This window comes from Adelges cooleyi, unplaced genomic scaffold (genome assembly GCF_023614345.1).
Source record: "Adelges cooleyi isolate 19-005CV unplaced genomic scaffold, UGA_ACOO_1.1 ACOO_flye_CR_arks_rails_tigmint_CR_PRNA_376, whole genome shotgun sequence".
NCBI lineage: Eukaryota > Metazoa > Arthropoda > Insecta > Hemiptera > Adelgidae > Adelges > Adelges cooleyi.
In genome coordinates, this window is record NW_026096053.1 from 6,966,885 (window position 1) to 6,982,907 (window position 16,023).

Here is a 16,023-nt window from a genome sequence, read left to right on the forward strand (position 1 = left end):
CGCCTGCGTCCGACCGCCGAGGTCAATAGTATACACTTAAAATCCATTAAAACTACAATGTTTTTATTTTATCTCCCAGACAGGCGAAAACGTCTCATAAAAATTACATATAAGTTTTCGAAGGTCCCCTAAATTTCAATAGACAGTACTTTTACATATTATTATAGCTAAGCGTTAAAACATTTAATGCAAAGTAGAGGACCCCCTCCACCCACCTTTAGTACCAACCACGCATTTATAGGATAGACGCCAATGGGGTCGAGGCAATTGTATCAAAGCGAAAAGTAAAATGTAATGAAAGAGGTTTACGATTAAAAAGAAAACGCTCCTCGTCAGGAGCTCACAAAAATATGATCTATTTCAACGCTATACCGGTACAATAATGCTGAGTCCAAAATGTTCTATACAACCATAATATGTGCTAGCAAAGGATAAAAAAACGTCTCGGCGGTTTGATATACACCGTTGGAAGTATAACGTAGGCAGCAATAAATGCATGTGATTTAATTTGTATTCATTACGACCTACTGAATAGGGCGCCTCGGCCTCGGGTTCAATCCCTAATTGTTGTTCTATATTATTATAAACATAATATAAAAGACACGATGAAATGTTGATTGTATTCACGAAGAGCAATTGTAATGTGCGCGCCGCGGCGGCATGTAGTTTTTTTAATTTCGACGAACAATATTTTGTTTTACAATATAAAATATTATTGTTATTATTATTATCATCATCGCTCAGGAGTCAGGACGAATGATCTTCTTTTGTGCGCGTGCACGTGTAACTGCTCTTTCTTATTATTATTATGAAGATGGCACCCATTTTAAATCTGCTATTATCCGCCGAGATGCGACTTTTAAAAATGATTTATAATACAGCACACGGTGGGACATTTATACACCGGGAACTATTGAAGGTATTACAAAAATGGTTTAATGCTTACCGACCACGTAATTTCCGTGCATGCACACATAAAATTGAAATAACGATCCGATTTCCTGAGGAGACGATACACAAATCTTTAAGGCTTTCCCGTATCCGCCTTTGGTTATATTTATGTGCGGAAGCTTTTCTGAGAGTTAATCTTTTTCTTTTTTTTTTTACTTTTAACTTTCTGCTTCCAGACAGTTGTAATAATATGTGTATGCCAGTTTACGCGTTATAATATATAGAGCTATGATGCTTGTAAATACCGTATACAGAGTTCGAGTGTAATCTGTAAAAGTAAACTCCTGTAGATTGTTGGCCTAAACTTGGGTATTAGTAGAAAAAAGTTTAGGGTATTAGTAGACACGGCATGATAAATTTACAGTAGTGAAACGTTTGAAACGAAAATATTATGACTTTTGGCCGCTTTAGACAATTGCACGAGTTTAAGAATAAAACATATTATATTAAACGAGGTTGAAAAATGTTTCGGAGCCGAATTTATTGCGCCACCGAATATATATTTTTATGGAAATACTTCCATATTATTGTTAAACATATTGTTATGGGTTGAAGATTAGTTATGCTTAAGAGTTTAGTAGACACTCGACGCGGCCCGCTGTTTTATAATAATATTATAATTATATGTAAATCACTATTAAATTAATCCTACCCTATGCGTTCGTTCGGTCCTTTTTCTCTCAGCTATATATATATTATTATTATGGTTGGTATACCTATATGATTCCTGTAGAGTAAACCCTTTCTGCCGCCCCCTACACCTACCGCGGTTAGTAAAATACACGTTTTGCCAGCCAATACATATTATATTCGAAGACGGAACATTCCACGCCGATGGTTTTGTTCCCAAGACACTGTTGTCTGGCTCTTCGAGCATGTATGTGTGAGCATTGTTGAACAAACCGTCGTTGGCACGGTGTATAACATAGATAAGAGACGAAGAACGGCGAAGGCAAACTGGGATCATATATTATAATGCTGTAGGTACTATACAGTTAATGAGAAACAAACGCGGCTAATGAATAAGAGGGGAAGGATAGGAAGAAAATTTACTCGAGTTATTTTTGTTTCATTATTGTATTGTTTTTCTCGTGGGTTGTTATCTCGACGATAACAGGTATAATATCGATTGAACCGAGGTACGTTCATAACTTACGTCAACACCTAATTACCCAACAACTGCTCGATGGTTTCAATAAAATTTCAACATTTCATTTGTTCAGACTAACGTCTATGTGATTGAAATGGTATTATTTGTAAGCCACTGCGTAAGTCGGCTAACATGCGGTCGGTTCTACTGGGTGTATTTATAAATGCCCCTATATGTTATTGATCGTGCTTAGGTTCACCGCAGAACTCGTATCGTTAGAAAAGCGCTGCCAATTGCTTATAAAGAAGCCTCATAGTCATAAAGCTATAATTAAGTGGCCAATGCTGTGTGATCTGATTATATTGTGGTCGTCCACCGGTCTATACCACAATCGCAGTACCCGTAGCCATCAAACGGTCTGTAAAGCATAGTGTGTTTACATATTAAACGTGTTTGTGGTCGGTTGCGGCCGTTTTGCCCGTTGTTTATATAAATAGACAGGAATAAATTAAAATATATATATAATATACTTGTTTATAGTCCCGAACTGTCCGAGATACACGGACAGTAATTTACTAACACATTAACTCCTTTCAAACGAACAAAGAAAGAATGAATGAGAAAAAGACGATAGAATATATTAGGACGTTTAATTAGCCTACTGAGGGATCTTGCCGCGCTATGTATTATGGTCTAAACATACGGCGATGATTGATAACCAACGAGATCTGCAGTTTACAACCGCCTACAAGACTATACAGCACGGTACATTACATAGAATAGGTAGAGAATCCATTCATCGAATATTTATGCATTATATCGTGCCAACATTATGGAACTGTATTTGAATGGGTTCCAACAAACAAATCTCTACATGTGTAAACAAAAGTTAAACAACAAACTCAAATGGTTACGATTTTTTGTACTGCACAATTTTAAGTCATTATTGACAAATCGAACAAGAATCTCGGAGATAATCATGACTGCAAGTCGTTAAAAGGGTTAGAATAGGACTCATTGCCAGAGTCTATTCGTAACAGAGGAAGGAAAAAATATTTAAAATGTAACTGAACTAAGGAAATAAAGAAACAATTTTTTTTTCGGAAGTCATAAATTCGTCGCGAGAAAATAACTGGCAGGTCAGCTGCATCCCAAACCTCATAACGGGTCCGCTATCGACCGAACAAATTAATTGTTTAATTTATAAGACACACATGCGGCGATAAACTCTATAATACCTACTATAGCTGTCCTGCACACAGCATGTTAAAAGGCCATCCCGTACCGAATCATCTCTAAGTACTAAATCGTATTAATATGCGTTTCCCATTCATTGTCCTTTTTCGTATAAAGTACGCTAATCTACAGAAAGCCATATTTTAATAAGTATTTATGTTACAAGAAAAGGTACAAATCTCTTTTCCCCGTTAATTTTCCACTGTATGAAAAACATTTTAAAATATTGAATAATTATAACTATTTTTAAAGAGACTGTTTTTTAAGCTTAACATAGTCTGATTTTTTTACTAAAATACACATGTGATAACTGGAACAAATACAACAATGACCGTTCTAGGGTTAACATCGAGGTGAAGTTGAATATTATTGTTTAATAACTCTTGTAAACGAAAAGAATTGTTATCAGTAAAATCAAAAGAAAAAAATATTTTTTATGATAGGTACGACGAAGTATAAAAATGATAATATATTGTATTTTTATATTTCATGTTTATCTTTGTGGTAATTATATTATTAAACACTAACGAACGTCGACCGCAGCTGCCACTGTATTTAATCCTTTAATTAGCATGCTCAATAATATAACGATGACAAATTTAAAAAAAACACAGACATTTTTTAACCTTTTCAACAGTAAACGGTGAGAAAAAAGAAACCCTTAAGCCGTGCAATTAACCACTCACACTGGATGTTGTGAGGGAAAAAAAGAGACAACTAAAGCATTCGTCTATGGCGGTATTCTTTTACACATAATACGCCAGGCGTACCTAGGTATTATTATTATTATTATTATATCTCGCGTAGTTGTCGATCGTACAAAATGCGATCCGAGTGGAGAGTTCATTCGAGTTCATCAGCAACGGCGAAAACCAGAGATTATCGTTCCTTAAAAAATGCATGGCTCTTGTATTTTCCGCCCGGAGCAACAGGGGGTAGTTACCCCCGCCCCCTTTAAATACAGCCTTCACGAAAACCTATATCATCTTTTTACGGGCATCTAAAGGCAAAACTGAAAAAAACACTAACGTGTTGTTGGGAGGAGAGGGGTGATGTACAACATTGGCCGGCGCGTGGTCGTCGATTGAATCGATTTTTCGTGCAACAGCTACCATATCATAACAGCAAGAGGGGAAGAGGAGGTTGGTGCGAAAAACTACTGCAAGGGCCTCGTGGCGAGGGACCGGAAACGCGGTAATAAACTGTCACCCTTTTAAAATTATACACGCGCCACCCCAAGCAATGACGATTTCGGAAACCGAGATCGATGAACGCTCAGACTGTGTTCGGTGTTGTAGAACAGCAATGCAATATTTTTTATTATAATATTCAGTCTATTCTACTAAAACACAAAATTAGTGTAAATTAAGTGAGTGGACACTATCAAAATTTAACACGGCGAATATTATACTTATCGTTAAAAATCGTGGCGACCATCTTCTCATTTAACAATCAGTATGATGCTAACTGTACATCGATTGTGTGTAGATAAAACTTTAGGGTAAATGAGAAGATGGCGGCTTCCATCCGAAAATCATTGTTAGCATAATGAAGTGCCCACTCTGATTTAATCCACCCTATATTCTAAAGTACTTACTCGATGCTGGTTTGTCGAGTACGTTGGACGTGTCGTTGAAGTGCGTCCGGAAGTAGTTGGACGTCCGGAAACAAGGTGGCGGCGGCGGCGGTGGCTGTGCGGCGTTGGCGGCCAAGGCGGACGCCAACAGAAGCAGCGACACGACCGAGACGCCGCGTCCGACGCAGAGCCGGCGTCTCATTCTCGCTTGTGATAACGCGACGGTTTCCATTGTTATGATAATGATAATATATCGTTGTCGTGAGTTACGCGAATAATTACACACACTCACACGCAAGAGTACGACCAACGACGAAATCGGACGCAAGTCACAAGTTCAGACACTCAAAGTTAACACGCGGTCTGGGATGTCAGTGACCAGCGGTACAACTTAACGTTTGCATGGCGCGTAGGTACCGTCGGCGATAATGTATTTTACTTTGTAGTAGTTCGGCGAGTGTATCGGCCGCGGGTTTATCGTGCGAAAACAACGTGCAGCTGCGGTTTTGGCTCGTGATAACAATATGACAAAATATCCTATTCCGGTGCACAACACAACGCTGGAGACGACCGACACACACACGTAGACATCCGACACCAGCAACCGCACTAGCACCACTAACCGGCGGCGGTGCGTGCAGCTGCAACGGCGGCGGCCGCACCGTACCCAGATGATTCACGGTCGGTACCGGCGGCGTCCGAGCCACCCCGAAGACGACGGCCACCGGAGTCCACCTGTGTGTGTGGTACAGTCGCCGCCGCCGCCGCCATTGTCAAATTCCATTAATTGGCATTAATTTCCATTCATTAGTCGACGCTAATTTCCATTGTTTCGCTGCGGCCATAATAATATATTACCCAATAACTATAATAATAATAATACAAGGTAATAATTAATCGATTTACATACACATATTATTATAATAAAATATCATGTTTAAAAAACGATAACGTAGGCGTACTTACCCATTATAATATTGTATGTACGATTTACCGTCGGCAATTATTGACCGACACGGATGAGGCAAACGTGGGCAATTAAATGCACAATTTCAACTTGATACAGTCGATTTAACTCGCGAGTGTTTCAAGTTGTAATGTTTACAAATAATGACTTTTACGGTTTAAAAAAAAATGTATTTTGTTGATAAAAACCATTAAGCAAAAACTATTAAATATCTAATAGAAACATTTTTTTTTTAAGACTTTAGTCTCGGACTTCACTAATCTCAATAAAAAACCTTGGAGTTACGTTTCTGCATTAATAGTCTATATACATTAAAAATAAATGCGTTTAGTTCAAATGGCTGATGTAAACGAACGAGGCAAATGTACCTAAATACATTTTTTTACAGGATGGGGCGAATACGGCCACAAAAAAAATTAATTCTGGCGTCGTATTCGCCTCACTTTGTCCACGGAGGGTTAAGAAAGAACCAAATTAAATTTATATTAATTTAATACATTAACATAATACCACAGATGACAGTATTTGGTTAAAATTGAAAAATGACGGTTACTTTATTAAAAAAAAAATTTACATTTGTCCCACTTGATCTTAATATGTGAATGTGTAAAACATTTTTAAACGCTAATACCAATGATCTTATTTTATAAACATATATATTATATTTTTGTTTAGGTGTTGCCTAAAACCCAAAGATAAATTTAACTTATTAAAATTAAATGGACAAGACGGATTCGTTTTGATTATTTTAGGATTCTTTAACAGGCTTAATAAATTGTGAATTGTAATTTCAGATTACATCTTCAGAGCTTGGTACTGATCAGTGTTGTCGTAATCTGGAGAATAAGTTCGAGTGAGCTGAGCTCTGAAGATGGGTGCGGCAATTAATCCTAAATATTATTTTAACGTACCATTGTACAGACGTGTGGATCTATATAGATAATATTATAAATGTAATGGTCTTCAAGAATTTTAATTCTTACTACACTTGTAATTCAGTCTAGCAGCTTGAGAGTAATCGGTTATTATTTTCATACTAGCAATTTTAAAATTTCAAGCCAAATCCCCTCTAAATTGTTTTAGAAATTATGTATTGAGTATTATAATTAATTATAAGTTAATATAAAATACAATGTGTAAAACAGGTCAACCCATAATACGATGTTCATTTAATAGTAGCATTAAAATAATGCACAGATAATACATTATCATCAATAATTATTATCATTGTAACCTCTATTAAATTATGATTAAAAATTAATGTAATATAATGTTAATCAGTGACGACCATCTTTGTATTGAGGTCAAAACATTGCTTGACTATATAATTTGCCATTTAAGGCTCGTTACTTTTGCCTTTTTTTTATATTTCGCTGATTATGGTAATTTAAACTAAACAGAAGTATTATTAAATCGTTTTTTCTATTTGTATTTAAATATAATTGTTGAGTTATCCTTATAAGCTCTGGTAATACTACTTTATTATAAATACTCCAGTCCAGCTTTTTTCTTCTAAAATCTTAACTATTTCAAATTGTATTAAAACACAATAATAATTATTAGAAATCAATAATATTTTTGTACTCTACAATATTCATTATGACACTACTAATTCCAATATCGTGCAGTTGTTAGAAACCAAGCCTGGAGTCTTGACAGAACTTTTTTTTTCGATCGAGTTCGACTTGCAGTAAAGCCCGGTTGGCCGACAATTTCCTAGACCAAACACATGCATGACAGCAAAAACATAGTTCCCGGAACCCCAACATATTACCTAACGCGGTTAGCGTTAACAAATTATCGTTTAAACGATGACTTTAGTTTATGTATAGTTACTTACATACATTTTTACTCTTTATTAGTATTCAGTATTGAGCACTCGAAAGGTATTCAAAGTATTTTAGAGTTCAGCCTCTAAGCCATTACTTTCTTGTGGATTCTAATTATTATACGACCTTTCTGGTGTTATAACCAACTACTCGCTTTGGTCAAATACTCGAGCGCTTAACAATATACAACAAAAAACAATTAAAACACCAATAACTCGTGTACGCAGTACGCGCTTAACCGAGGATAACACAATGTTTATATTTGACGAGGTCCGTGTTATGTATGTGTGTACATTACTGATTAAGTCATCATACTTGTACTTACACAACGGTGAACCCGCGGGAAATTAATTACACATCATTTAACTTAACAAATAACGGACGGCAGGAAAACGCGCTCGTTAAATTAATGATTTGTTTAAAATATTATATATATATTTTTTTCAACCGGATAGTAAGCATAACGCGTTATTGGAAATACTTAAAACAAAGCGGTAGCGTGACGTTACAAGTATAAAAGTAATATGTAAAATATTAATGAAACGGATAGTTTTCGGAATCTTCACCACTTGACCGTGGAGCGATGGTCGCTATACATGATTGACGGCCAATCGAAAATTACACTCGGTACCTACATTATTACAAATGCTTTTAAAATATTTGTTTTTACAATTCACTAGAAAACTATTTTCGTTTGAACCGAATAGCAGCGAATACACTTTTGTGACGACTGACGATCAATCATAATATTCAACAATAATATATTCTAATAATCGACTAGCGTCGAAGTTAGCGTTCTGATAATCGGTTAAGACAATAAAATCTAGGTGTCATTTCAAGTTTGAGTACTTTTTTTTTTGTTTTCATTCTTTTAATACTGGCGAGTGTCATAAAACAAAACATCGTGCCTGGCATGAGGTAATTGCTTGTGCGTTTCATTTTAGAAACTGTCTGAATTAATTATTTTGAACCGATATTTGATGTTGCCATTCGAGATTTCGCCCTTTAAAATTCAATATTCGTTTACGACTTCATTTTGTTTACGAGCATTGCACGCTTGTACGGGCGTTGGCTCCGCGAAAAAAAAATCGTTTATGAATACAGTACAATATTATATTGCCGTTCGCTATGGGATTACAAAGAACCGGCCAGCACACAACGCATAAAACCACTGTGGGGTGTAATAAATTACTCACAATCCGCCACCTAATAGAGATATTAATGTTTTAATTTTACGCAAATTAACTCAGAAACCTTTTCGGAACGGCAAAAAAAAAAAATTATATTACAACAAACCATCAAAGTTGAAAGAAGAAAAAAAATTCAAGTATAACTCCTTGGTCGAACGGCTTTCCTGTTAACAAAATATTGTTATTTATTATATGATATATTCGGTTGCGATAACATTGATACTTTTTTCTTGCTAAATAAAAAAAGTGAAATATTAGACTGCTCTATTAAAATATCTTATTTTACATTGCTGAGTACATCGAAGCTAAATAAGTATATTAGAAAACGTTCTACTCAAATTCCATAACATACTTCCATTCCTTGTGTACCGTGAAAGCCTCCCTTTTATATCGATAACTGCTTAACCTAAGTGTAGGGCAGTTTTTTTTAGTCTTTACTGTCGATACAACAATGAATTTGTGTGTGTGTGCGTACCGTCTATAGCCGTTGTTTAAGGAAATACGATTTGAACATATCCGGAGAAGATAATATTATAAATTATAATGTACGCAATGTTGCCGCCGCGGTAGGCTGCTTTAATAACAGATATTATAAATGTACTTTGAGGTATGTTATATTATTGCATTCTACATTATTCTTAATGTGTCTCTTATATCCGCCGTGTAGGTGTGTTTTCTATAGTACCAACACCGTAATTATTATATTTATATGTATAAGTACGAAATGCTATTGTAGCCCCGAGTCACTATCCGGTCCAATATATTATTAAAAAAAAAAATATATATATATGTAATTAGTATTGTTAGTATGTATATAATATAGGCATAAAAGAGTACATATAACATCATATTAGAGGTTCATAAGTTAGTTCATATAAAATAAGTGTTTATCAATAAATTCTATAACGGAACTTTTAAGTTATATTGGATATAATAAATGACTTAAAAATAATTTGATATTGAGCACGCCGTTTCAAATTTATATTATAGCATTTTACGGTTTTTAATCAACGTGAAATTAAATGAAAATGGTACACTCTTATTTTTCCTCAAATTACCTTTGAATTGGTGTCGAATCTATATTGTATTTTCAATAAGTTTCTTTTTTTAACAAAAAAAAAATATATATATGTAATTAATAGAAACTGTATTTATATTCTTATAACACTGTTGTCCGACTTCATTTAAACGACTCAATAGACTATATAGTCTAAATAGATAATAGGTATTATACTTATTCCTGGACAATTCAACGGAGTTCAATAAAACCATTGCAGCATAACAAAAAATATAAATTACTGTTATTATTTCTTTTATGCCGTTTATACAAGTTTAACCATTTGATGATAACTACTGCGTTGAAAAAAAATGATTCTATTCAATTATTTCTTACTTTCCGTTCCATAAATTTTAATCATTCTTACTTCATTAAAAAAAAAGGTTTTTTTTGCACATTCACATATCACTAAGGAACAAAATATTTCGTATCACAATTACGTTTAAGTAATAACATGCTTTCAATGTATTATTCTTCAGTTATTATTTTAAAGTGAAATATAGTTTGAGCTTTGTTTATACGTAAAAGAAAAACATTAGGTATCTATAATCTTTTAAAAAAAAAATATATATTTTATAAACATTTTTACACTTAATTAATTGAAACATTGTACAACATGGTCGTTGTATTGTGTTTTGTAATAAAAAAAACAATAGCCACTATATTAAAAACTAGTCAGTAAAAACTTAAACCCAAAAGGCATTTTCACATTTAATGCATTAATTTTTATGTTTAAACCCTTCGTTTTTTTTTTTAAATGTCATGGTGTAATATTACCATGTGACTTAACTACTGTCTAAAAATTACCTATAGATGTAAATAGTAAATTGGTTGTGTAAACACCAAGATATTTTTTCCAGTCGAATAACAGGATAAAAAAATACCCTTGAACGTTATTCCGTTGTCTTTTAAATTATATTAATTAATGACTGAAGGTTTTAAAACTGCGTTTAACCTTTCATTTTAGCATGGTTTATCGTTATAATCGTTATCGTTATTAGCTGTTGTCTCTCAATATTTTTGCTATGGATGCTTTTTCGATTCCGCTGCAACCAGAAAACACTTATAATGTGTATAGGTATTGTAATATTAAATATTGCAATTTTTAAAATAATGAAATCGAGGCGTCAGTCATGACTGTGAGCTGGCCTGACAGCTTTTTCTTACTGGTCGATTGGATTTGTTTTTTATACACATCACAGCTCGCTTGATAAACTTGTTAACTACTCGTATAAATCATTCGTAGGGAAATAATGTCTACCTAACGATCAACGTCACGATTGTACCGCGTTTTTGTGTTCGACGCAACGAAACGTTATTTCGGTCCCCGATGACTTGGATTTGTGGCTGTAAATCAATTGTAGCAAAAGACACAGGTCGTGTCCGGGATGAGCCGTCGTGGTCTATCGATCAAAACTAGGTAAGGGTCAAAAATGGCTTCGGGGAAGTTCAAACGCGCGAGGCGATCCTTTACACACGGCCGACTGGTCAGGTAAACCGTCAAGTGTCGAAACAATTTAGAGTTTGAGATGAAATAATTCCAAGTAGGACGACTCGACGCGATCGCCTGAACATAACGATGATAGATAACCATTTAGGACTTATAGTTGGAAATCTTTTGTTTCCCTTCTTCACGTTTCCAAAATTCAGTATTCATTGCACTAGCGTTCCAGTAAATTATATTGTAGATAAAAAAAAAAAAGAACTCACAAACCAGCTCAAAATGATATTTTAGCAAGTTCTTCGTGACCGCAAAACTGTACTCACGGCATTACTTCTTGGCCACGAGAAATAAACCCGTCCAACCGCGAACGACTAACTATTAAAATTGTTTATATACATAAATTGTATATAAACCTATTTGTAAGAAATAAGAATACTACCTAAGGGTTAAGTGCTCATTTACGGTGCGCATTGCACGCAAATTTATGGCAATACAACGTTGGGTTAACTCATAAAAACATAAAACAAAACACTAAAGAAATCATACAATCATTTGCGATTATAAAGTATGCTACAAAAAAAAATGTTGCGGTAACTTCATTGAGAAAGGGAATTTGTGTTAAATACAAACCGTTTGCATTACAAATACTCATTTCCGTCCATCGCTATTATTTCACGAAATCGTAGTACGTGTACAAAACATGGCCGTCGTATAGTTGAGAAAAAATTGTCCTTACTATTAATAGACGACAAACAAAAGAAACCGTTAGGCCTTTTAGGAGATCTGGTATATTATTGTCGTTTAATACCATGTTGTATCAATATTGATCAGTTATCCATTATTGATTAGATCAATATTGAACTAATTATTATTAGCATTTAGTCTAAATGTTCCAAATTAGTAATGGTTCTATTATTAATGTACACTTTATTTGGGTTAGGACATGGTTACGTTAGGTAGGAAAATTGTTTAAAAAAAAAAAAATATTTCATTTGATTCTATCATGATGATGAATTGTGGTGTGGCCCGTATGCTGATAAAATACTAACGTTTCAGTCCGAATAGAGTTATGGTTGACCCTTAGTTCTAGGCCATACGATTTTCCGATAACCGTCGAATGGCTAATGAATAATAAATTGCGTGCTTGTGTTTCTACTGAATCACCGATGACTAAGCTTCAATAAGTTTTTTGATTTTTGACAACTTTAGATTTTCTTTGACGATTACAATAATTGCGAAGCTTGACTTTTATTTGTTTTCCCTAAAACGGTCGTTTTAACTGAACACATATTTCTGTTTGTTTTTTTACTTTAGCCGCACTATTTTGTGCTCTTAAAAAAAAAGTTGATACAATTGTAGCCAAAACGTATTAATTAGTATTAGAATTTCAACTTGATAAATGGTTTACTCATCATTAAAAATAATTGTTCAAAATAACAAAACATTTTTCATATACTAATATAAACGCGTATACTATGGTCCTGATTCATTTTTTGTATAGTGGTTTTTCGTTAAGTGTGTTTTTTTTACTTAATACATTTCTTTATATAACGCAGACACGTAAAAACATGTATTCCCACGCTTTACAAATGCAAAATTTTCCTGTTCTCTTCTTTTCTGAGGAAAAAGGATGTTATTATATTAGAGGATGCATACATTATTTTAATATTTTATAAGGCCTTGATAAAAAAAAAAAAGTAGGAAGTTAGTAAGATTTAATATAATTTGTCTAGACGTTATGTAAGTGGTGTTGTACGGAAACAAAAATATGGAAATTAATGTTTCAAAAAAATATACACAATAAAAAAGTTGATAATCAAAATATGTTTTAGACGCAATTTTTAACGCCCAACGTTATCTATTCAATGTCTACTTACCCTAGAGATTTATGTCAACTGCGACTGCAGACAATTGTCTGAAATCCTGTAAAACATAGTATGAAAAAAAATATGAAAATGCAAGTATTTACGAGTGTGTAGGCTACATAAAGATAAAGTTAAGACCTAGATGTCCCGACACACTTAAATCCGTTGTTACAATATAACGTCAAGAATCTCTGACGCATTTTTTTTTTCATATATATAATATTTGTCCAGAGAAAATATAAATAAAAAACCATTTAAAACACTTGACTGTGCACAAATGGATTATGTTACCTACAACACAGTGTCCGTGACTTTAATATTATTGCTACGAATACTCTAGGGTATGCGACTCTCGACCGTGTTTTAAACACATTTTGTCGGATCGCAAATTTCTTGGCACAACACCGGCAAAACGCGGGCAATGGTATAATAATCTAATTGTCTAATCCTTGCCGCGGGAATAGAATTGATGTAGGTAGACGCACTGGCTCGACGCCCCCCCCCCCGTCTTATTTCTGCCGGCCGTTTTGAATAATTTGTAATTATTATTCGAGGCGTATAAATGCGATTTCATGTCATTTATCCGGGAAACGTTCGTATACTATTACAATATATTATAGCCAGTTTAATAATATGATAGTTCTACGTAAAACTAATGCGATTACCAAAATCGTTAATCGTAAGCGCGCAATTTATTGCCATACGAAGTCGGTGCGATAACGTTTAACGATTTCTCGATAAATGAGATTTTAGCGTTGACCGTTATCGAATGATACTGGCTTAACGACGCGATAAAAAAATAAAAAAACCGGCGATTCCATTAAGAATTTTGCATAATTCTTATTTATTTTTATTGTTGTTGATGTTATTATGATAGTTCTTATTACGGCGTATAAAAATAAATCTAAAATGGATTTTTAATGAAAGCTAACATTTGTTAAAAGTTAATATTGCTATCATATGTATTATTTAAACGACAAACAAAAAAAAATACAATACAGTCGTTATGCCTAATAGTATTCCATATTATTTCAAATAATTTATTTGACTCGGAGAAATTATAACAGTCCTTCTACAAAGGAAGTTTTCCAATCTAAATATTAAAACCAATTTATGCAAATAGTCTAAAAATTAAAAACAATAATCTGTCCTGTACTTTACTAATTTGAAAATGTATTAATTTTTTTTTAGGAATTATGATTAGTGTTTAGCAACTTCTGTGTAGAATATCATAATTCTTACTTGCGTATTTTAAAAAACTACATTAAAATATGCCAAATATACCAAACATGATAGCCAATTCGTCAATATCGCGGTCACCCATTCGTCCATTTTAATAGAATTGAGATGTAAACGTTTTTTCAGTTATTCCAACTTAATAACTTTTCTTTTCAAAAAATCTCACGAGCTACGACATTCTATGTTGGACTCGAAAAATACCGTCACTTCGTTCAAATGTCGACGAACATAATTGCCAATAGCGTCACCATCGCACACGACACGATCAAGTGCCTTTAGACTTAGTTCTTCGACGGACGCCATATTGTCGATTAAAACATTGTACTGTTTGTCGATAATTTTTTAAATATATTTCGTTCTTTTTTCAGCTGTAAGCAGTCTATTTCTTTTTGTTGGTTCTAAATGAAAAAAATAAATACATGCCGTAAACGCACTCGTGAAGGCTTTTCGTTTACTTACGATGCACGTTTATTTTTTTTATCCGCTAAACAATAAAAAAGGAACTCTTATAAAAATGTATAACGCTCGAAATATTTTGTTCGAATTGTTTGATATTATCACGCAACTATGGTTAAGCTATGGTGTAAGTACACGAACCTGCTGTATCGTTACGGTTTATATTATTATGTGTTTATTTAATCATAAACTTATTATTCGATTAGTCTGTATAAACACAAATGTAATACCTACTTGAAAACGTATGCAACGATCGAGGCACTCTAAAGCTGTGTTTTGGATTTTATTACTCTGCGCTCGATATTTCAATATTTTATTATAGCCACTTGAGTTAATCTCATCGCGTATTTACGACCAGGAATACTATTCCAACACGATAATTTGTCTGGATTTATTGCATTTTTATGTACCGTCATGTCGAAATTACGGATATGAATATCTTCTTATAAATAATATCGTGGAACATTTCAAACAACATTTAAAACATAAAGTTTACATTGATTATAGATACCATACGATATACCTAGGCACTCGCCTAACTAGATTACAATATATTTTTTGGGTGTACCTTGATTAGGTTTTTTAGGCTTTCGATGGCCAAATATTTGGTGGAACAGCCAATCTGTGATTGTTCGTTCTCAAAAGCCAAGTCGTCCGTGCTCGACGAGTTCCTTAGCTTTTTCCAACAAATATACACCGGCGGCTTCCGATAGTCGGGCTCGGCAATTCTTCTCAAAGCATAACCCGTTCTTTCTCGCTTGTTATGCGACCAAGCCGCCATACTGTAGGTCTTAATGGTTAAAAAGTCTGCCGACGACTGCACCATTCTCGACGGCCTGTCCAAATATCTTTTGTTAGCCGCAAACGTCGTCATTGTGGAAATGACAAAAATAATAAATATTGTAATTTTAAACTATTAACGAGCTCGATCATCACTTATTATAGGATCACGACAACTGTTACAGCCGGTAAAGTAGTCGCTTTACATATTAAAAATATATAATATCATATTTTATGACATTGGCAGATTTTGACCGTGAAGCAAATCGCCGGAATAGAAGTTATTTTTATATTTATCGCATTCGTTTGGTTTAGTCCGATTATGTTTGTGTAATAATTTTCA

At 34.0% G+C, this 16,023-nt stretch overlaps 1 protein-coding gene across 1 annotated transcript in view; it reads right to left on the reverse strand.

Annotated features, from left to right (window-relative positions):
• Positions 1-5,459, reverse strand: part of LOC126840197 (glypican-6-like) — a 35,918-nt gene extending 30,459 nt beyond the window's left edge. The window contains exon 1 of the mRNA XM_050575787.1: positions 4,875-5,459. Coding sequence (XP_050431744.1) covers positions 4,875-5,085 — 211 coding nt within the window. The 5' untranslated portion in view covers positions 5,086-5,459. The remainder of the gene's footprint in view (positions 1-4,874) is intronic.
• Positions 5,460-16,023: the final 10,564 nt, after the last annotated feature.